General features: G+C 37.9%; 3 protein-coding genes across 8 annotated transcripts in view; 2 read left to right on the plus strand and 1 right to left on the minus strand.

Annotated features, from left to right (window-relative positions):
- Positions 1-10007, plus strand: part of chn2 (chimerin 2) — a 28383-nt gene extending 18376 nt beyond the window's left edge. For both annotated transcript variants that reach the window (XM_077528125.1, XM_077528124.1), the window contains exons 8-13: positions 1558-1642; positions 4778-4951; positions 5039-5116; positions 7487-7624; positions 7693-7798; positions 9157-10007. In XM_077528125.1, the coding sequence (XP_077384251.1) occupies positions 1558-1642; positions 4778-4951; positions 5039-5116; positions 7487-7624; positions 7693-7798; positions 9157-9328 (753 nt within the window). In that variant the 3' untranslated portion in view covers positions 9329-10007. The remainder of the gene's footprint in view (positions 1-1557; positions 1643-4777; positions 4952-5038; positions 5117-7486; positions 7625-7692; positions 7799-9156) is intronic.
- Positions 10008-11676: 1669 nt separating this feature from the next.
- fkbp14 (FKBP prolyl isomerase 14) lies at positions 11677-14709 on the minus strand. Of its 4 annotated transcripts, XM_077527495.1 has the most exons (5): positions 13620-13909; positions 13405-13478; positions 13081-13232; positions 12890-13017; positions 11677-12016 (listed from the first exon to the last, which is right to left on the minus strand). In XM_077527495.1, the coding sequence occupies exons 1-5, from the start codon at positions 13665-13667 to the stop codon at positions 11858-11860; spliced, it is 561 nt and encodes a 186-aa protein (XP_077383621.1). In that variant the 5' UTR covers positions 13668-13909; the 3' UTR covers positions 11677-11857. The 4 variants fall into 4 exon arrangements, with proteins under 4 accessions (XP_077383621.1, XP_077383623.1, XP_077383620.1 ...); XM_077527497.1 differs by lacking the exons at positions 13405-13478; positions 13620-13909 and adding an exon at positions 14541-14709; XM_077527494.1 differs by having other exon boundaries at positions 13405-13793.
- On the plus strand, positions 13866-22013 carry plekha8 (pleckstrin homology domain containing, family A (phosphoinositide binding specific) member 8). Of its 2 annotated transcripts, XM_077527492.1 has the most exons (13): positions 13867-14107; positions 14309-14425; positions 14589-14744; positions 14824-14948; positions 16222-16380; positions 16449-16489; positions 16567-16679; positions 17670-17946; positions 18291-18376; positions 20372-20430; positions 20520-20721; positions 20799-20860; positions 20945-22013. In XM_077527492.1, the coding sequence occupies exons 1-13, from the start codon at positions 14047-14049 to the stop codon at positions 21140-21142; spliced, it is 1656 nt and encodes a 551-aa protein (XP_077383618.1). In that variant the 5' UTR covers positions 13867-14046; the 3' UTR covers positions 21143-22013. The 2 variants fall into 2 exon arrangements, with proteins under 2 accessions (XP_077383619.1, XP_077383618.1); XM_077527493.1 differs by lacking the exon at positions 18291-18376 and having other exon boundaries at positions 13866-14107; positions 20945-21092.

Here is a 22013-nt window from a genome sequence, read left to right on the forward strand (position 1 = left end):
TTTATGTCCTGTACTATTCTAGGGCAGGGGTCAGCAACCTTTACTACTGCTAAAAGAGCCATTTTAGGCCAAATAAATAACAAAAAATCTGTCTGAAGTCGCAAAACATTTTAAGATTGTGATGAAGGAAACAGTGTTAGTGTTAGTTTGATGTACGAAGGGCCCAAGATCGAATTAGAGCTACACTATAACAGAAAAATATACCGCATCTAATGCTTTGACATTCATTGTTTACTACCTTTCATCTCCCGGTTTTGACTTTTTTTTTGTCATTTCTTTCATTCTTCATTTTTAGACATTTCTGTCTTTATGTCAATTTTCTGACATTGTTGGCAATTGTATCGACATAATCTGGTCATTTTCTGACTCGTCTTCCCTTTTTTGGACATTTTAGGGCTAGTTTTTGGCTGGCTTTTTGTTGCCTTTTTTATTAGCAATTTTCTGAGAATTTTGTAGACATTTTATAGTAATTTGGCGGATTTCTTTTTTTGTTTCTGGACATTTTTATGGCTACTTAAAAAAAAAAAAAAAACAAAAAAAAAAAAAACATTTCCAGCCTTTTCTTAAATCAATTTTTTGACTTTCTTGGTAATTGTGTGGACATTTTATGGTAATTTGGGGGATTTCTTCTTTTGTTTTTGGACAATTTATTGTTACTTTCTGAACATTTTCTTTTCTGACTTTTTAAAAAATTACTATTCATTTTCTGCCTTTTTTTTTTTTTTTTGCAATCCCAATGATATTTTATGGTCATTTTCTGCCTTTTCTTTGGTTTTGGACATTTTCTGATTACTTTTTGAATGTTTTCTTTTCTATCTTCAGAATTCAGTTCTCTCACGATTTTGGCATTTTCGTGGCCATTTTCTGGTAATCCTTTTTGACATTTTGTAGTCACTTTTTGGATATTTTTAGGTCATTTTAAAAACGTTTTCATCTGCCTTTTGTCTCTCTTTTTATGACAACATAAAAATTGGACTCTTGATATTTTTTAAATATTTAATTAATCATTTTTATCTAAATCATTGTTTCATTTCAATAATATTTGATCTAAAAAATAGTTTGTAATAGTTTGTAGAAAAAAAAAATATTTTTTTTTTAGCGATCCGCAGAGAGCCCACAGGAGAGGGACTAAAGAGCCACACGTGGCTCCAGAGCCGCAGGTTGCAATGCAGACCCCTGAGCTACTTTTAAGTTCAATTTTGAGAATGTCTATTAAATTTCAGAGCGTTTGGCTTGGAAAACAGAACAAAATCAATCCCTCAGCACCTTCCATATGCCCACTTCATTCTTCCCACACAGTCAAATACTGTTTTGGGATACACATATGTGACTTGAGAGATTGCATGGATCTGCCTTGCAGCAGATGCCAGACACATAATCGGAAATCCTTTAATCTGCCTCATATGTACACATGCTCTCCTTTGGACCACTAAAGGGTCTCGTCTCCCATCCCGACCACAAAGTAAGCTCTGTGCGGCCCATCAAAAGGGTTCTTGGGGGATGTAATTCTCAACTGTGTGTTTCTGTTCTTGTAATCCCGGCGGTCTCCACCTGCAGGTGCACACGTTTCGAGGGCCCCACTGGTGCGAGTACTGTGCCAACTTCATGTGGGGCCTGATTGCCCAAGGTGTTCGCTGCTCAGGTAACGCCATGGAGCACTCGCGCACGAGACAAAGACTGTCTTGTCGGTTGTGGGTTTCACCAGGCATGTACAAACCAATGAAGTTGGGACTTATTGTAAAACATACATAAAAACAGTCTCCAAAAATAGAGCCCTAATTATCGAAGCTTGCTTGATGTACAACTTCAGTTGCTCAACACTCTCGGGTCTCAGTCATTGTAGTAGTTGAATAAAGTGTGACACATTTTCATTGGGAGACAGGTCTGGACTGCTGGCAGGCCAGTCGAGTTCTCTAGCTCTTGAAATTGGGGTTTGTACAGAATGATTTCTGCAGCAAACACATCACATATGATATGATCTAAGTCAGGGGTGTCCAAACTTTTTCATTTGAGGGCCACATACAGAAAATCAGAAGGACGCAAGGGCCCCATAATGTTATGAAGAGAAATTGTGTTTAGTCCTAAAAATTGTACAAGTAATTTATTTGTGCTTTTCCATATTTAGTAAAAATACTACAGTATATAAACCAATTTATTTGTAATATGACAGTAGGGTTATTATAGTTTAGGAATTTTTCATTTTAGTTTTTATTTTGTTTTGAGTTTTTTTTTAATTTAGTTAGTTTGAATTAGTTTTCAGGATGGTTCTGTTAGGTTTTTTTTTAATTAGTTTTAGTTCTTTAATAAATGCTTAGTTTTAGTTTAGTTAGTTTCAGTATTAGTTTTATTTTTATTTTATTTTTTTTAATGTGTAGTATTGTGCGCAATATTTAAAAAACACCATGGGCGTGACGTCTTTATTCCGGTTTATATCAAAATAAATCTAATAAAAATCACATTTAAAATCATCCCCAAAGGCTCATGCATTAAATTAATTACCAAAGACTAAAACGAAGGACATGTTTACTATAATTATAGTTAGTTTTATTTTAGTTAGTTTTGTAAACATAAAATGTAGTTTCAGTTAGTTTTCTTTTTTAAAAAAGCATTTTGGTTTTAATTTTATTTCGTTAATGAAATTGTTTTTGGAATTTTAGTTTTTTTTTTAGTTTTAGCCTTTAATAGTACCTGTGTTTTTCGACACCTTCTCTTATTACTTTGACCATCTCCAAACTTTTTTTTTTTTTATTGTATTTGAACTGAGTCAAATACCATTTTTAGCATAAGTCGCCGGCCACTAAAATATGGACGGTGGGCCGAACATGGCCCCCAGGCCGTAGTTTGGACACCCCTGATCTAAGTTGTTCATGACTTGGTGGGATGTTTTCAGCCGTCCGGATAAGCACATTTATTTTTTGTCATACAAACCAAATTTGTGAGCATGTGTGTTCATTTCATCTTAATTAAAAGATTCAAAATCATGTTGGAGAATGTTTTTTTTCTAGGGAAACCACATCAATATAATAAAACAATTGTTATTGACCCTTCCTCCCACATACCATTTCTTTGTTAAAGGGGAAGTCAACCCAAAAAACATTTTTGACAAAATGTTCTATGCAGCCCCACTAGTCTAAATACGATATTCTGGTTGATATTGTGTTAGTGGAATATAGGTTAAGGAGCAAAATCCAGACATTTTTAGCCATCTCAGGGGCATCCATTTTGCCACTTGCTGTCAATCAAAGATGACAAATAGTATTGCTCAGGTTTCCAGTAACAACCAATCACAGCTTAGCTTCAGAAAACAGGTGAGCTGTGATTGGTCGTTGCTTTGAGCCCTGAGCAACCGTGATGTCATTATCACTCGACAGGAAGTGGCAAAATGGCCGCCCCCGAGATGGATAAAAATGGCTGGATTTTGCTGCATAACTCATATTCAGCAAATGTAATATTAATCAGAATGTCATGTTTAGACTAGTAAGGTCACATATAATGTTTATGGTTGACCTCCATTTTAACTCATTAGCTCCCAAAAACGTATAAATACGTCATATTTTAAATGTTTTAAGTGTCCCAAAGACGTATTTATACGTTTTTTATGCCAGAGCATAGAGAAGGCTTTGATGCAGTCTCTCTACTGCAGAAAATGGTTGAGTGGCAGCAGAGTATATGAGATCAACCACGCCATGTTAAAACGAGCTGATTTCCCCACAGTTCTAAGCAGAATTGTGAAAAACGATGAAACTTAGCTATGTTCTATTGCTAATTGTTGCACAGCGAAAACAGAAAGGAATATACTTTTTTTTTTCCCTGATAAAAGAAGAGACTCTAATCTCTCTTTTGGTATGTTCCATATTTTTATAGCAATAGAGCATAATATTTCGCGGGCCTTGAAAAATCAGTCAAAATCCAGGAAAACACTTAAGTGAAAATGTTGGGAGTGAATGAGTTAAGGGGGGATTTTGCCGTTTCAAAGCTGCTAGCATGATTTGAATGTGGCCTCTCTTCTCTGAGCCCGTCGCTCCTTGAGTCTTGTGACAATAACCACATGCCACGCCCCTCACTGACCTGCATGCGCTGGCACTGTAAACAAACCAATGTTAGCCATGGATGCTACGCTGATAGCGCGACTTATTTATAATGGAGTGTAACAATGAATGTTACGGCTTTGAAGTTCTTTTTTGGAATGTGCAATTAATTCAAATCAAAACAAGGCGATAAATTTGCTTGTAGAGCAGAAATGTTGCTAATTCCACATCTGTTCCGAATCCTCTCAGCTGCTTGATCATAAAAGCTAGAAAAACAAAACAAAAATTGACTTATGTAAGCGTGAAAAGTTATAGACAGGTCAAACGTAACTAAAAATAACAGATCATAAGATTTCCTATTTCGAAACTGAGACATGTGTCAAGACCTGATGCCCCCCCCCCCCCCAAAAAAAACACAGTGTTTGTTGTTGACACTTGTTCCATGCTGACAAGCCTGCGGCACGACCCGTATCATCAGACCTCATGTGCTTTTGGAAACTGCAGGGCCATCTTTTGCCCTCTCTCACTCCCTTTTCCCACCATCCATTTATCCTCTCATACCGTTCAAACCTGCACTCAGACACACTCTGCTTGCAACTAAAATGACTCTGGGCTGCCATGTTTGTTTTTATCTTCTATTGGCGCAGTGAAACGAGACAGAGCAGGAGCGTGCGGTGTGACAGTGCACGTCACGATCACTTGGTGCGTTTTTTTGTTATCGTCATCCTTTCCTTATCTCATCCCTGTAGATTGCGGGCTGAATGTACACAAACAGTGCTCCAAACTGGTCCCCAGCGACTGCCAGCCGGACCTGCGGCGGATAAAGAAAGTGTTCAGCTGTGACCTCACCACGCTGGTCAAGGCCCACAACACCCCGAGGCCCATGGTGGTGGATCTGTGCATCCGGGAGATCGAGCTCCGAGGTAAGATGGTGGCGAGTCGGGGGGGGGGGGGGGGGCTTCGGGAGTATTGGCAGATGAGTGATATCCTGCCCAACGGTTGTGTTGCAGGTATGAAATCGGAAGGTCTGTACAGAGTGTCGGGCTTCTCGGAGCACATCGAGGACGTGAGACTCGCATTTGACCGAGGTTTGTCGTTTTTGCAGCTTTTTGAACAAGGAAGTTTAAAACTGACTGAATGTTATGTGCAATGTTCCCATGGGTGCTTGAAATTCTTTACATTTTTACATTGCATTTTGAGCAACCTGGAATAAAAAATTAAAAGGGAAGTAAACCCCCAATTTATTATTATTATTATTTTATTTTTTTTATTTTTTTTACAATAATATGGTCTATGCAGCCCCACCAGTCTAAATATGGCATTTTGGTTAATATTGCGTTAGTTGAATATGAGTTAAGCAGCTAAATCCAGCTGTTGTCCATATCAGGGGGCGGCCATTTTGCCACTTGCTGTCGATTGAAGATGACATCAGCGTTGCTCAGGTTTCAGGTAACAACCAATCACAATGCAGCTTCAGAAAACAGATGAGCTGTGATTGGATGTTGCCTGAGCTCTGAGCAACTGTGATGTCATCTTCAGTTGACAGCAAGTGGAAAAATGGCCGCCCCCTAAGATGGAGAAAAACGGCTGGATTTTGCTTCATAACTCATATTCCACAAGTGTAATATTAATCAGAATGTCATGTTTAGACTAGTAAGGTCGCATATAATATATTATTGTCAAGAAATGTTTAAGGTTGACTTCTACTTTAATTTCACAGCAAACAGCTTTCTAATTGAGACGTTTGTTTTTTTACACGAAGCATTTTAATTTGTGTGTAAATGGAGACGAAATCATTTTAGTCATCATATTTTTGTGACATTTTTGTTGAGATTGCATCAAGAAAGTTAACAAACACTAACCCTATTATTTGACACAACAGTGCTGGTGAGGCTAAAAAGCTTAATGGCTTGAAATCTGATCATAAATTTTACACTGGGAATTTTTTATTTATTTTTTATTTTTTGAATGAATGTGCGCTTTATAGGGGAAGTCAATCCCAAAAAATGTTCTTGACAATAATATGTATAATGCAGCCCCGCTATTCTAAATACGGTAATCTGTTTAACTCATTCACTGCCAGTCCAGGACAAAAAAAAATCTTTGACGTCTAAAACCGTCTATGGCAGTGAATGTGTTAAAGTTGGATGTCCGCATGTTTTGAATATTCTTGGAGACGACACAAAAGTTTTTTTTTTTTGTTTTTTTTTAACTATGTGTAGCAAACGCTGCAATTTACTGTTGTTGCTTTAATACCAAGTTGATGCATAACGAAAAAGCTTTTTTACACATTGTTTTATTGCGTGTGCAGGAAAAAAAAGAATCTTTGACGTCTAAAGCCGTCTATGGCAGTGAATGTGTTAATGTTGCGTTAGTGGAATATGAGTTAAGCAGCAAATCTAGCAGTTTTTATCAACATCAGAAGGCGGCCATTTTAACACTTTCTGTCAATTGAAAATGACATCACAGTTGCTCAGGTAACTACCAATCACAGCTCAGCTTCAGAAAACAGATGAGCTGTGATTGGATGTTGCCTGAGCTCTGAGCAACTGTGATGTCATCTTCAGTCGACAGCAAGTGGTAAAATGGTCGCCCCTTGAGATGGATAAAAACAGCTGGATTTTGCCTCATAACTCTTATTCCACTAACACAATATCAACCAGTTAGACTAGTGGGACTGCATAGAACAGGGGTGTCAAACTCATATTAGCTCAGGGGCCACATGGAGGAAAATATATGACCAAGTGGGCCGAATCAGTAAAATAATGGTATATAACATAAAAACAATTGCCATCAATTCTACGCAGATTTTCGCTATTTGTGGACCAGCCCTAAATTACGGAGCTCAGCTGTAATCTATTGTTCCAAAAAAGTAACAGGAATGCCAATGGAACACGGCAACACTTTGCCAGTATGAGTTCCGGATGTGTTAAATCGACCTGTTTTGCATATATATTGTTCACAGAATGTAATATCTGGCGCAGTTAATGAAGATATAAGGACGTTAATTTTTCTAATTTGTATTTGTGTTACCAGTAATTGAATTTGTGTCGTATTTATACGTTTATCGGTCTATGATTTTATTTTATTTTTTTTCAGAAAAATTTAAACAAACCGTAACTTTAGGTTGTGTGTAAAATAATGACTCTTCCTTGTACAAGTTGCATTGCTCATCTGAGGAATGCTTGCGAGATTACGAATTTATGTTTGGATTATGGCCGGCTGATTTATTAGTCTGGCATTACAATTTTTTTAATTTTTTTTTTTTACTTTACAAAATCATCTCGCGGGCCGGATTAAACCCCTTTGCGGGCCTGATCCGGCCCGCGGGCCTTATGTTTGACACCCCTGGCATAGAACATATTATTGTCAAGAAATGTTTAAGGTTGACTTCCCCTTTAATAGCTTGTATTCTTGCCTGCACAACATTATATGTACGTTTGCAATCTTGTCAACAGAAGGTGAAAAGGCGGACATCAGTGCCAGTGCCTACGCAGACATCAACATCATTGCTGGTGCTCTGAAGCTCTACTTGAGAGACCTCCCCATCCCTGTCATTACGTTCGACTTGTACCCCAAATTCATTCAGGCTGCAAGTAAGGACGTCTCACTTCTCCGGTTGCGGCTCCCTAGCGTGATATTCACGTCGATCAAATTTCTGCAGAAATTCCAAATGCTGAATCCAGGCTGGAGGCCGTCCATGAGGGTTTGCTGCAGCTTCCTCCGGCTCACTATGAGACTTTACGCTACCTGATGGCTCACCTCAAAAGGTGGGACACAAAAGACATTGTCAACACAACGTTTCCTAATACAGTATACAGTAGTAAGCTACTCATCCTTTGTAAAAAGCTTGACACTAACACGTGATGAAAAAGGACCAACAAAATTTGCAGTACTGACACCTGTTGCCGTTTTATAGGTATTGCGTGAACTAATGTCATTTACAGCAGTGTTTTCCAACTTTTATTTTTTAACCAAGGCAATGAAATTTACATTAGAAAAAGCCTACAACACATGAACAGACAGAAACGTCCCAAAAAATGATTTATATTAGCATTAGCATTTTAATTGTTCTGTTTGTCATTATACATCGCTGGCATAGATAAATAAATAGATTAACATAGATTATTGTAAATAAATCATCAACTACATGTTTCTTGAGTTTGGTCATATGATGTTCACAAGCTGAGCCATGATTGGTCGTTAGCTGAGACCTGAGCGACTGTGATGTCATTATCAGTCGACAGCAGGTGGCAAAATGGCCGCCCACTGAGATGAATAAAAACAGGTGGATTTTGCTGCTTTATTCATATTCCATAAATGCAATATTAATCAGAATACGGTGTTGAGACTAGTGGGGGCACATGTAACATATTGTTAAGAAAATTCTTGGGTTGAATTTCCATTTAATGTTAACATTTAAATATGGGAAGGAAAAAAACTACTGTACTGAAATAATGATTCAGTTCAAATTTATTGCACGTAAATTTAAAATTGTGTCTAAATACTGTAACTGTTCGCATCATTAACTCATTCGCTCCCAATAACGTGTAAATACTAATAAGTGTCCCAAAGACGTATTTATACGTTTTTGTTTTTGTTTTATACATAAGGCTTTGATGCAGCCTCTCAACTGCAAAGAACGGTTGCAGAAATGGTAGTTATTACACAAACGGCCAGCAGGTGGCAGCAGATACAAAGGAGATCAACCAGGGCCATAATCTTCATTTATGCTAATGTTTTTTATTTTATTTAATGTTTTGATTTTATTCTACTTGTACTGTACATTAATTAATTCAGTGTGTTTTATTGTATACCACAGTGCTTCTCCATTATTTGATTTCATGAAGAAGAAAATATTTTGTGTGCCTCAAACTCTCTGCCTCGACTAAATTGTATAATTTGTTTATAAAATTGTTGTAAGTGCACATCAGAGAAGCTAATACTCCTTGCGCACTGTTTTACAATGAGAGCGTGACTGCCACCTACTGTAGTGGATGCGCAATTGCACTTTATTCTAGTACAGCAAATAATAATAATAATAATAATAATAATAATACATGTTCCCTGAAGTCATACTAGTGGACTAGTGGTATCACGCTTAGAGCTTCTCTTTGTCACATTCCAGGGTAACAACATTCGAGAAGGACAATTTAATGAACTCGGAGAACTTGGGCATCGTCTTTGGTCCGACGCTGATGCAGCCCCCCGAGCAGAACGCCCTGACCACGCTGAACGACATGAGGCAGCAGAAGCTCGTGGTGCAGCTCATGATCGAGCACGAAGACGTCTTATTTTAGGTGCCGCACGCCACCGCCACGGACGCGTATTTATTCTGTCGACCAGGAAATCCAAGCCACCGTGAGGAGAGTCATTTCTGATCACAATGCTCTTGAGGGAGCTTCCTTTCACGCATGACATGTTTCGGTGTTGACATTGTCTTGTTTCTGTCTGTCACGGGGCGCCAAGACCGTCATGATTGATTTAGCACAGGATCCGAGATGTTTACAAGCCGCAGCGCTGTTCCCTGCTCGCTTTTATTTGAAGAGTGCGCCGCTACCTTCCCGCGCACGCCGTGTGAATTACGAGTGAACTTTCCCACGCGTGCAATTCCTGGATCATTTTGTGTGGGTGTCATCCGACTTTTATGGAAACAAGACAAGCTTTCATTCAGAGAAGATCTTGAAGTGATCAATATTCAAAAGGATGGCGGATGAGACAATTGGTCAATTCATGAAGCACTTTTTTGCAACGTGTGTACAGATTTGTTTTGTAAAGATGTTTATTTTTGTCTTTTTACTCTGAATCATGTTGTTTTGTCACAGTAATATATATATATATATATATATATATATATATATATATATATATATATATATATATATATATATATATACAGTATACAGTTGGGAATGATGCATGTGTAGTTGGTGTCTGGATACAAAAGAGTTGAGAAAAATAAAAGCTGTGTTAAATTTACCCTTTTGTTCCTTTCTATCAATATGTCGCAAATGCTGCCCTCTATAGACATCATTTGCTTTTTCAATGAGATCATAGAAATCCCGTTCCACACAAGATTCAGATGGTGATTACAATGCTAGTATTTATCAAGTATTTCACTCTAAAAATTGTTGGGCCGAAAATAGTCTAAATTGGGTCAAAAAGAGACCAACCCAACTTTTTGGGTTATTCCATTTACCCAAAATGTGTCAATTGAATAACACGTATAACAACCAATATAATTGGTTTGCTCTGTGGGTTGTTAATTTAATTTGACTCAACTTTTTGCGTTAAATAACTCAAACAGTTATTTCAGTCCTTTTTTTTTTTTTTTTTTTTTTTTCCCCCAATTCAATTGGGTTACACAATTAACCCAAAAAGTTGGGTCACGCGAATAACCCACAAACAGCTTTGTGGGTCATTCATTTTTGGGATAGATAACGCAAAAAGTTTAAATCAATAACCCACAAAACAGCCCAAGAATTTGGGTTGCTTTGTGGGTTATTAATTTAATTTGACCTAACTTTTGGGATTAAATAACTCAATAACTTTTTGAGATTAAATTGGGTCGGTTAATTTTTGACACAATTCATTTGGGTTATTCAAGTAACCCAAAAAGTTTGGCCAAACAATAAAAAAAAAAAATCATGTTGGTTTATGGGTTATTAATTTCATTTGACCCCAAATTTTGGCTTAAATAACTAAAAAAATTGGGTCGGCTCAGTTTTGACCCAATTCAATCGGGTTATTCAATTAACCCAAAAAGTTGGGTCAAATGTATACACCACAAACAATACCCCTCCACCCAAAAATAAGGGTTGTTTTTGGGGATTATTAATTTAATTTAACACCACCTTTTATAATAACTCAAAAAGTTGGGTCGGTCCATTCTTGACCCAATTCAGGTTATTTTTTTTACCCAACTGTTTGTGTTGTTTTAAGAAATCGTGTGGTTTCAAAGGCAACTCTCTGGGGCCTTGTAATGTCATTTATTGGTGAATGACAACAACCAGAAGCCAAGCTTTGAAGTTGAGAACTGTCTTGTTAAACCAAATTATACCAAATTCTTGTCATGTAGTTGAATCAGAGGCCGCTATCTGTGATTCAATCTCATGTTTTGGCCTGCAATGTTCCAATTGTTCAAGGTGTGGCCTACAGTGGAATCAAGCCTGATAGCACAAGTGTGGTTTTTCTGTGTTAACATGTTTCACCGCTATGTGGATTCAATTTGTCTCTGTCTGTGCTTGCTGCCTTGTTCAAACAGGGACTGTAGTCCCCGTGTGCAAGTATGGTAGGTGATCTTGATTGGTAATTTTTACATTCCCCAGAATTACGGTCATAAATTGCTCAGCATGACTTCACAATTAATGAACTCATAAAGTCTCCTCTACATTTGGGTGCCTTAGTTTCCCATTAAGGTTGTTTTACTGAGATCGTTTTTAGGAGTCCATTGCCAAGTGTAATTTAAGTGAGTGAATGCTTTAAAACGTTTACTACAAATTAATAATAGTTCACACTTAAGGGAATCTGGATGTGATTTAATTGGGCTTTAAAACGTTTGAGGAAATAAGGGGAGAAAACACAAAAGCGCTTGTCAGGTACAAGTGTGCCCTCTAGTGACTAGAGAGAGAATCGCAAACTCAAAATCCCATGTGAGACCAGCGTTTATTTCCTTTAAATACATCTGTAATGACATCTTCAGTGCATGTCGACTGAGCACATGAATATAAATTCACAAAATCAACTAAATAACCAAGTTCAGACGTAAGACAATACATTAAAAAGTCAAAACACATCATCAGCATGTGAATGTTGATGAAACGTGTCCTTCATAGTTCATCGTGTTCATAAGTGAATTCCCTGGCCGAGATGAAACCGTCTTTATCCTCGTCCTCGTTTTTGAAGATGTCCTCCACCATCGCTTCGTTATGGGTGTCGTTTGGCGAGTAGCCGTGTTTCGCAAACTCCTTCTCCAGGTACACCTTCACCTGTGATACACACGACAAGCATAAAAGGGGCACACTCAAACACATCGCAAAACATTTTGCCTGACTATGATTTGACATTCTAATTTCTGAATATAAGTACAAACAAGTACCAAAAAAAAGCAGTCAACAGGTGTATAACTCATTCACTGCCAGCCCAGTAAAAATGGATCTTTGACGTGTATAGCCGTCAATGGCACTGAAAGAGTTAATCACGTCTTAGAATTTCAATTAATCAACTAATCAAAAAGGCTTTTTCAACATTTTTTTGAAGAACACCTGTTGTGTGTTAATTCTTTCTAAATTTATGAGCACATCTTGAACATTTTTTGATCCACTCATCCTCCTCTTATTTTAATCAGTTACTTACATTTTTTTTTTAATATAAATTTCCTCCATAAAACAATAACAGATCATTTTAAATGAAGACATATATCCCAATACAGTATTTTACCTTAAAATTGCATTAAGTTAATAGCAATTTTCTGCTTCTAATTTATATTTCCTGTAAAACGGCCACAAGGGGGTGTAAGAGTACATACTTTGATTTTTTATTTTTTTTAAACCAAAAATTAGAGCTGTCAAGTGATTATTTTTTAGAACCATTAACTCATTCACTGCCAGCCCAGTAAAAATGGATCTTTGACGTGTATAGCCGTCAATGGCACTGAATGAGATAATAGTAGTATAATACACATGAGTAAGTAAAAGTGCTATCATGCCACACAAAATGAGTTAACAATACAAACATACATTTAGGGAATAACATCCAAATAATGCACTCTACGCATGAATTTGAACCTGATAATCATACATATCCTTTAGAGAAATTGCATCTTAATGGGCATTTACTTAGTAAGTAAGTACATCCCCCACCTCCTGCTTGGAAAGCTTCCAGTCATCATTAAGATCCATCTCTCGGAAAGAATCGTGCGACCTCGGCCCATTGCGGATATCGATGAGCTCGATGTCAAAAAGCAGGGTGCTGCCTGGCGGGATCTTGCCTGCAAACAAACCGTTATTTTACAATGTACTTCCCTCATTTAGTGAGGCTATTTTCAATGTACCTTTCCTTTCTTTCCCATAGGCCAGAGACGGAGGGACAGTCAGTTTCCGGCGCTCTCCTGTGCACATGTTCTGCAGACCCTTGTCCCAACCCAGGATCACCTCTCGGGTCCCAAGTGTGAACCACACTGGATTTTTATCACCTTCAAGGCGGCTGCAAAATCCGTCAGTGTTATTTTGGAATACAGGCACACAGATGCACAAAAAGAGCTCATGTCTAGTGATGGATGGGTGAGACAGACGTGGTAGTATAGTACAGAACATAAACAACATCTTTTAGTTCAAGAGTAATTGATGTGACATTTGACATCGATTCAAGACATTACCTTGAGTGAAACATAGTGCCATTGCTGTGCAAGTATCCCTCGTAATGCACAAGAAGCATATCGCCATATTTTGTCTTACGATGACACAAGAGAGGTTTATGGAGAACTTCAATTTTGACTTCAGGGTCGGGTAGTTTGCCTCCATGAGCGAGCATAGTTACAAACGATAATAACGAGCAAATGGAAAACAAAATCATTGTGTTAAATGAACTTACAAGGCGTCCTCTGGATGTTTGCAAATCAATTCTTAAAATCATATTCATAAACTTTTTACTATTTGTTTTGGGTTTTAACTACGTGGCACCAAAATCATGAACACAGCCACTGTTCCACTATTCTCCCTCCTTCAATTCTTATTGGATCATTTGCCAAAGCCCCGCCCTGTATCTAAAACTTACCGTCCCATTGGTTCTTACTTATGCCAGTTATTTAAATCCACACCCACCCTACGCAAATCCTCTGACGATAAGCAGAGTGGCCGCTTAGAAACATATTCTAGACAAAGTTTACGTACTTTTACGAGCGTAAACGCAATGATGTACTGATTGTGTGTTTACTGTACTACGCAAATCTCACTTGGGGGCAGATGCGGTGGTTACAGTCAGCTGTGCGCTTAATCTTATCATGACAAACAAGTAATGAATGGCAACGAACACCTCGACGATGGAGGGGATACTACACAAGTGGACCAATTACATAAGCGGTAAGTTGTCCTTACGCGTATTTTGATGTGTAGTGGTCGTGATGGAATCTAACTAGCATGACAACGTCGGCGTTGAGTTTGTGATAGCATAAAGGTAGCGGTTAAGCTAACGTATGCTAATCGCGTTAGTCGCTTGATGAAAAAAAACACCGGATTTATATATTTGAAATGACGTCATTTTTTAATTTGTCATTGTTCTAGGGTGGCAACCTCGCTGGTTTGTGCTTGACGGAGGAACTTTGTCCTACTATGACTCTCAAGAGGATGCTTGGAAAGGCTGCAAGGGGAGCATTAAAATCTCAGTTTGTGAAATTCAAGGTTTGTACATCTAAGATACATAATTAACATCGTAAAAATGGCACACAACCACATTAAAAAAACACACAAAAAAGATATTCATAGCACATTAGTATTTGAGAATGACAGCTCTAACCAATTTCATTGCGCTGGCACATTGACTATTAAGTATCTTGTCTGTTAGTTCATTCGTCCGACTCCACACGGCTTGACCTGACCATTCCCGGAGAGCAGTACTTCTATCTGAGAGCCATCAATGCAGCAGAGAGGCAAAAATGGCTGGTAGCTCTGGGAACAGCCAAAGCTTGCCTGACAGACAACCGAACGAAAAGAGAGAAGGGTAAACGCGTCGTCATAAAATGAAAACTTGGCACTGCTTTCATCAACAAAACATGATATGTGTGTTTATCTCTTTGTAGAACTCCAGGAGAACACTGAAGCGTTAAAGACAAAAATGTCCGAGCTCAGGTTGTACTGTGACCTTCTTCTTCAACAAGTGAACAAAATCAAAGACGATGACGACGAACTTGGCGAGGCAGCAGACGTAAGCATGGCAGCATGGATGTATTTTTTAAATGTCAACAAGCCATATCCCTCCCAAACAGTCACTGGATTGTCTATCACTTTATTGTCTTCTAAATTTAACACATAACTGACATGAAGCTGGTTAATCTTTGACCAGCTTCCTGTGTTTAAAGCCTTTGTGGGTTTTATAGTGACAGATGGAGTCAAGATAAATCATTTCAAAACTTTTTTTCCACAAGCTCTCTGCGGGTCATTTTGTGGGCTGTAAGATGCAACTACAAAAATGTCAGGAAAAAAAAACCTACTAGAACAAATGAACTTTATTCGGGGTTAATCAGAGACACTGACTGATGACCATTTATCATGGCTTTTAAAATGATTGGTTAATTCTGAATAGTGATAGACCGATATGGTTTTTTCAAGGCCGATACCGAGACAGATTATTTGTAAACAAGGAGACCGATAACCGATATTTCAAGCCGATATTCAATTTGCAATATAATAGAACAAATATATATATAAAAACAATATTGACAATTTGTTAACAAAAATTGCAGCGCTTCCAGGGTCATTAGCATGGGTTAAGCTAAATTAAAATAATAATAATAATAATTAAAAAGCAAGTAAATAGCTTCCCAAGTTTTCTAAAATTTCAACATAATTTCTTGATTTAATTTTTTAAAATAAAAAGTGTAAGTGTCAGTTTTTTTTTCTTAAATAAATGAAAAGTTCCCCATATCTCACGGAGTGACAAATGCATGCTAATATAGCTAATTTGGGTTTTTTATTCGGGTTCGTAAAACGTTACAAAAGATCTTCGCAGTGAGAAATTGTCTGAATATGTTCCAAATGTGTTTATGATAAATAAAAACTGACTGAATATCTTAAAATTCCTGATGAAAACCACAAATTCGTTACATTCACAAGTATTCACTGCTCAGTGAGATACCAGCTTTATCGGCCTTCAGATTCAAAAAATGGCCGATGCCGATATTTGTCAAAAGGCCAAATATCGGCACCGATAATCGGCCCGGCCGATAATCGGTCTATCCCTAATTCTGAACACAGGCTATAAGGGTGTGCACACTTTTGCAACCATGTCAGTTTATTTTTATGTCACTGTTTTATTACTTTTTTTCAGTTGACTTGAGTAAAGTAAAAAAAAAGTTTTCAAATGTTTCAGCTTAGTATAATTTTTTTGAACAGGGGTGTGTAGACTGTTAGTATCCCCCCCCCCCCCCCCCCCCCCCCCCCTCCTCTGACATCAGGTGTGGTCTCTATTCTCTTTTCAGACGGGCATTGACGCGGGCGACCTGGTGAAGTCGACGTGCACCACTTTCCTCAAGACCCTCGAGGAGTGCATGCAGATCGCCAATCGGACGTTCACGCCAGACGCGCCCAAGCAGAGCCCGCCGGCGTCGCCCCCCATCGCCGCCATCAAACCTCAGAAGGTGCGTTTGTTTCGCCGCCTGACACGATCGAGCGCGCCAAACGTGTGACGCCCTCGTGCCTCTTCCAGGTGAAATCTGTCAATCACTTAAATCAGCGCCGTGGAGAAAAGTAAGTACCGCTAAGCGTCATGTGGTTGTGGATCTTAAAAGAAAGATGGCGATGTTTACACTCTCAATCTATCCCAGGTGGAAAGATTTGCCAGAAACAGACGTGAGGTCACACGACACCCGTAGCCTTGACTCTGGCACAGAAGCAGCAGATGAACCAGACGGACCAGAACGGCAAACTTCCCCTTCAGGTGAGTCCAGTTCTTTCAAGGCTCACTTTGTTTATAGAGGGAAGACTTCGCAGATAAAATGTTGTGTTTCTTGTTTTTGCATCAAGGAAAGTGATGACTTTTAGTGGAGAAACTGACTGACTAATGTCCTAATCTAGTGTTAAGAGTTGTGTTGTAATGTTGATTATGTGGCTGTATGTGCTGAGTTTTTTTTTCCAGGTTCATACCGTGCCCCACTTTAAATGGAGGGCTTGAGCCTTTTTTTTTTTTTTTCCCCATTCTTTATCTTTTTTTTTTTCTCTCCCCACATCGCCACCAAGCTTTGCGTTCTGTCTCCCCTGCTGGTAATTGTTTCCTGTTTCTTGGACGGGTTGTGAGTTTGAATTGCACTTTTCAGGCTTAATAATAGAAGCAAGTCATCTTTATTTATATAGTGCTTAACTCATTCATTCCCAGCCATTTTCACAGAAGCAATCCCGTTCGTCCCGGCTGTTTGCAAGGCCCACAGAATATTGTGCTCTATTGCTATAAAAACATGGAACCTACCAAAAGAAAGATTAGAGTCTCTTCTTTCACCAGGATAAAAAAGTATAGTTCTGTTTCCATTTTGCAGCAGTTAGTATTAGAATATAGCTAAGTTTAATCATTATTCACAAATCTGTTTAAAAGTGGTGGAAAAACAGCTTGATGCAACTTGAAAAATGGCCATGGTTGATCTCTTATACTCTGCTGCCACCTGCTGGCCGAAACATCAAACATTCTCTTCGGTTCAGAGGCTGCATCAAAGCCTTCTGTATGCTCTACCATAAAAACATTAAAAAAACAAAAAAAACAAAGTATAAATACATCTTTGGGACACTGGTAATATTGAAACTAGATCGTATTTCTACGTTTTTGTGAGAACATTAGTTAATGTACAATTTGAAATGATTAAATCCCAGTTGAAGGTTGAATACTTCGTCTAAAGTCAAATTGTGTCCGTTTTTGTTTTGTTCCCCGTGTGCCACGCAGACACGCACACAGCCAACGGCGGCAACTTGATGCAGGAGGAGCAAGCGTCTCCTTCTCCTCCCGCATCCCCGAGTACCTCTCAGGCTAAAACCGATGAAGACGAGGAGCAAAGGGAGACTCACAAGAGGGACCAAAGCACGGCGAGCGGCGGTGAGCAGCAGCCTCAGCAGGAAGCACTTCCTGACGGAGACCAGGCCGACTGCGACGAAGACCTATTCAAGGATTCCTCTGAGCCAGAAGAGCTAGTGGATACTTTTTTCAGCACGATGAGTCACAGGTATGAACTTCTGTAAATCTGCTGAGGTTTCGAATATGTTGCACTGACATTGTGATGTAATAGGTGAGCACAAATAGGAGATTTAATGGTGTTACATTTCAAGTGTTTTAAGTTAGCGTGTTAGCATCCGTCAGAGTTATATTTTATTTTCTCATACTAAATCTATCGTCTTTTTCTGACTTGGTGAACAAAGTGTGGACACAGTACATGACATGAAATGGAGGATAGCTGTCAACAAAAGCTGCACTGTCATCTCATTTCCTTCTCTGTATCATTTTGTGTGCTCAAATAAAAATGTTTAATATTGTCCTGTCGGAATGTGTTTCCCTCCCTTTGTTTTCTAGATTTAGTGATTTAAAGCTGGATGAGGACAATGGCATCCCCACGCAAGAGTTTTTGGACTCATGCTATGCAATAGTGCCCGTATTAGGTAGGCCAGTGGCGTCCTCATCTCATCTCATCTCATCTGTCGGAGGAAGGCCGCTGACAAGCGTTTGCCTTGCTTTTCTTTTCATGCCATTGCTGCTCATTCTGCCTTTCACACGCGCCAAATGCTTTTCTGGCTGGCCTTCGCGTCTTCGGTGCCTTTTTTCATGTTTATTCTGCGACAATGAATGAAATCAAATGCTTAGCTGTGGATGTGCTGAGAGTTGTGTCAAAAATGATGTAATAAGTTAATGACGTATCCATCCAGTTATCCAGATATTTACACGGCTATCTACGCTTCTGTAGCCACATTCATGATGTTAATTTTTGACGGCAACTTTTGTATTTTCATTAGAATGCACATATAGCAGCCAGACACTTGAATTGTTTTGTTTGTTTGTTTTTTCCCTCACATTTATCAGCCTTTGCTGACACACATTTGAGCAAGTGTTACATATCAATACATATTAATAGGTTCAATCTTAAGAAATTACAATAATTGGGAACATTTATATGTCGTTCAATTGAAAAAGTGAAACTTCTGCAGTATATTATTTCAGTTCACTACATACACTCAGTGACATTTCATGATTTTTTATTTTTTTTTATCTAATTTTGATGGTTGTAGACTTTTATAGAAATTTGGAATTGGACTTCAGAAAAGTTTCCTGAATCTTTTTTTAATTTCACTTTTTGAATTGAGCTACTAAATTAAATGAACTTAAAATAAATGAATACTCATATTTTTCAAGATTCACCACTTGTACTCAATGACTGGCCGGATGCAAAGAAAAACATCCGTGGTTGATTTTCAATTTAATTTAGGCATCCTCGCAAAAGGAAGTTTGTTTTTATTTATTTTTTTTTTTATCTCCTCTACTCTCACCTAAGTTGGGAATTTCATCATCACGTCATCAGTGACATCCGCGATCTTCATTCATACGCACATCTACATTTTTCAGATCCACAAAAAAAGTTCTCTTATTTAAAGTTAACAAAAGTGAATTCTTTTTTTTAAATGGAAATGTTTTGAAAATTGTAAACGCCGAACACAAAATGGTCAATGAAGCTGTAGTAAAGCCACACTGAATAGAAAAAATATATATATTACAAGAAAGAAAATTAAGAGAATAGCACTGTAATGTTATGGGAAAAACAGTTACAAGTTACATTATCTGTCTTTTTATATATATATATATATATATATATATATAGTGTTATTACAGTGATAATAATCCATGATTTAAAAAAAAATGTTATCAGAAATATGTATATTTAACAAGCGAATCTAAAAATTTCCAAACGTAACAAAAACTTTTTTTTTTAAGTCACAGTTGCACTTAAAATTATGGTTTATTATTATTAATTATTCTGCATTAATCCGTTGCAAAAAAATAGCTCATGTTCAAAAATATGATTTTATTGTGTATATATCACAATTCGATTATAATAAACATAGCCTACATGCATTACATTTTATTTTTGTCAAAACTTTTTCCTGTGACTTAATTTTGTTTCTCATGTAATATTACATTATTCTCAGAATGTAATTTTTGGTTCCCATATTACAATTTTGTTTAAATTTTTACCTTATATTGTTTTTTTCCCTTTATAACTTTTACAGTAAAACATGAACTTGCCAGTGTTCACATTTTGTAAGAAGTAAAATTTCTTTATACAAGTTTATGACTTGTATTATGACTTAAAAAAAAAAGAAAAAAAAAGTTTTATCTCATTACATTATAATTCTGTCAATATAATTCTTTTAAAAAAGGCTTTTGTAACCCTTAAATACCTTCTTAATTTTTTTTTTTAGATTTCTTTCTTTTAAAAAAAAAAACTTGAATAAAACTTTGTTGTAATATTTCAGATATTTTTATGACAGATTTTTTTTTCTCTTAATTTTCTTAAAATTCCAACTTTATTCTTGCAGCATTTGACCTTTTTTGCATTGATAGTCAAAGGATAAAGAAAACTGATTTTGTTTGTGCCCTGTCAGACAAACTTGGCCCCACCGTCTTTGCGCCAGTGAAAATGGACTTTGTGGGAAACATCAAGGTGAGTGGAAGTGAAAACCGTTAATTTCAGCAATCATTTTTCACTTTAATAAATCAAAGTAATTGAAAGTCTTCACGTCTCGCTTGTAGAAGATCAATCAAAAGCTGATGTCGGACCCGGCCAGCTTCCCCACGCTGCAGTCCATCGTGCTGCACGAGGTGCACGCGCAGGTGGCTCAGGTGCGCAACTCGGCCACCGAGGCTCTTCTGTGGCTCCGACGGGGGCTCAAGTTCCTCAAGGAGTTCCTGTCGCAGGTCAACGCGGGCGAGCGAGACATCCACGGAGCGCTCAGTCAGTAGTTTTAACAAGTCACCTTGTTCTGAATGAGCTCGTACTTGTAATTATGATGTAATCGTCCTCTTGTTCAGATCACGCTTACGGCAAGACTCTTCGCCAGTATCACGGATGGGTTGTTAGGGGAGTTTTTGCGGTATGAGCCAAATCCCAAACAAAGACTATAAAATGCTTTGGTGCGACATGCCTCACTTTTTTTTTTTTTTTTTTCTTCTTCCAGTTGGCACTGCGAGCCGCCCCGTCCTATCAGAGCTTCACGGCCGCCTTGGTGTCGACGGAAGGCGACGAGCTGAAGAGCGGCTTCGCCAGCGGCATGCAAAGAGACCTCAGCCTCTATCTGCCGGCCATGGAAAGGCAACTGGCCATCCTGGACGCCCTCTACGAGCAGTACAACCTGGAGTCGGACGAGGTCGTCTAAAACCAGAGCACAAATCTTGAAGGAAGTGGGTGGAGTCACAAAAAAGGAAGCCCGCGCTTTTCCCGACGACTGAACGGCGTGCGTTGACGTCAGCGTGGAAGTTTCAAGGCGGAGCACTGAACAGCTTTCGGCATTAATGATGAAGTGTAGTTTTTAGTGGCATTTGTATGTACTTTAAAAGTACATGCAAAAGTTTGAAATCAAATGTTAGAATGTACAATAACAAAACAAGTGTCAGTGTTTTTAATACAAAACTATGAGATTTTCTAGTGGACTTTTTATTATTCTAACTTGCTAATGTTGCAATGCGTCCATTTTGTGACGATAGTCTTTCAAAATTGATTTCAAATGTGCGTTCATTTTCAAGAGGGACCAGCGAAGATGTCTTTAGCACCACAACACTGGACAACTAAATAAATATTCATGTAGAACATGGCTATGAACGTACCGAGATCTTCTTAACAAGCCAATGCGGAGTATGCATTTTCTAGGTTTATTTATTTTTGTCTTAAGTTATTAACGCGTCATTAGTTTCGTCTCATTTGTATCTTAAAAGGTTACAGTAACACAGAAACTGCCTTGAATGAACTGACTCAGTAATCCTGATTTATAGTGGAAAAATGTGCCGATTTCAACCATCCATGTATGATATCACCATCATACTTTGCGTGCTAAATTATTACTAAAGAGCCAGTCACTTTTTAAGACCTTGTCACAATTTTTTAAGCATACAATAACTTGCACAATAAATTCAAATATTATCGTGGTTATGTGCAAATCACCTAACTGTTATATTATACTGTATTTGATTGTTTTTCTATGTGTATGGAAATATTTGATATGACCTTAATAAACAACTGAGTTGTCTTTG

Source organism: Festucalex cinctus, chromosome 7 (genome assembly GCF_051991245.1).
Source record: "Festucalex cinctus isolate MCC-2025b chromosome 7, RoL_Fcin_1.0, whole genome shotgun sequence".
NCBI classification, from domain to species: Eukaryota; Metazoa; Chordata; class Actinopteri; order Syngnathiformes; family Syngnathidae; genus Festucalex; species Festucalex cinctus.

Excerpts from the sequence above, each read along its gene's own strand:
- fkbp14 (XM_077527494.1), bottom strand. The coding sequence starts at position 13,667 with ATGAATATGATTTTAAGAATTGATTTGCAAACATCCAGAGGACGCCTT. Across the intron at positions 13,233-13,404 it reads GGCACTATGTTTCACTCAAG|CCGCCTTGAAGGTGATAAAA; the intron begins GTAATGTCTTGA and ends CGGATTTTGCAG. Across the intron at positions 12,017-12,889 it reads GGAAGCTTTCCAAGCAGGAG|GTGAAGGTGTACCTGGAGAA; the intron begins GTGGGGGATGTA and ends TGTGTATCACAG.
- plekha8 (XM_077527492.1), top strand. The coding sequence starts at position 14,047 with ATGGCAACGAACACCTCGACGATGGAGGGGATACTACACAAGTGGACC. Across the intron at positions 14,108-14,308 it reads GTGGACCAATTACATAAGCG|GGTGGCAACCTCGCTGGTTT; the intron begins GTAAGTTGTCCT and ends TCATTGTTCTAG. Across the intron at positions 14,426-14,588 it reads CTCAGTTTGTGAAATTCAAG|TTCATTCGTCCGACTCCACA; the intron begins GTTTGTACATCT and ends CTTGTCTGTTAG.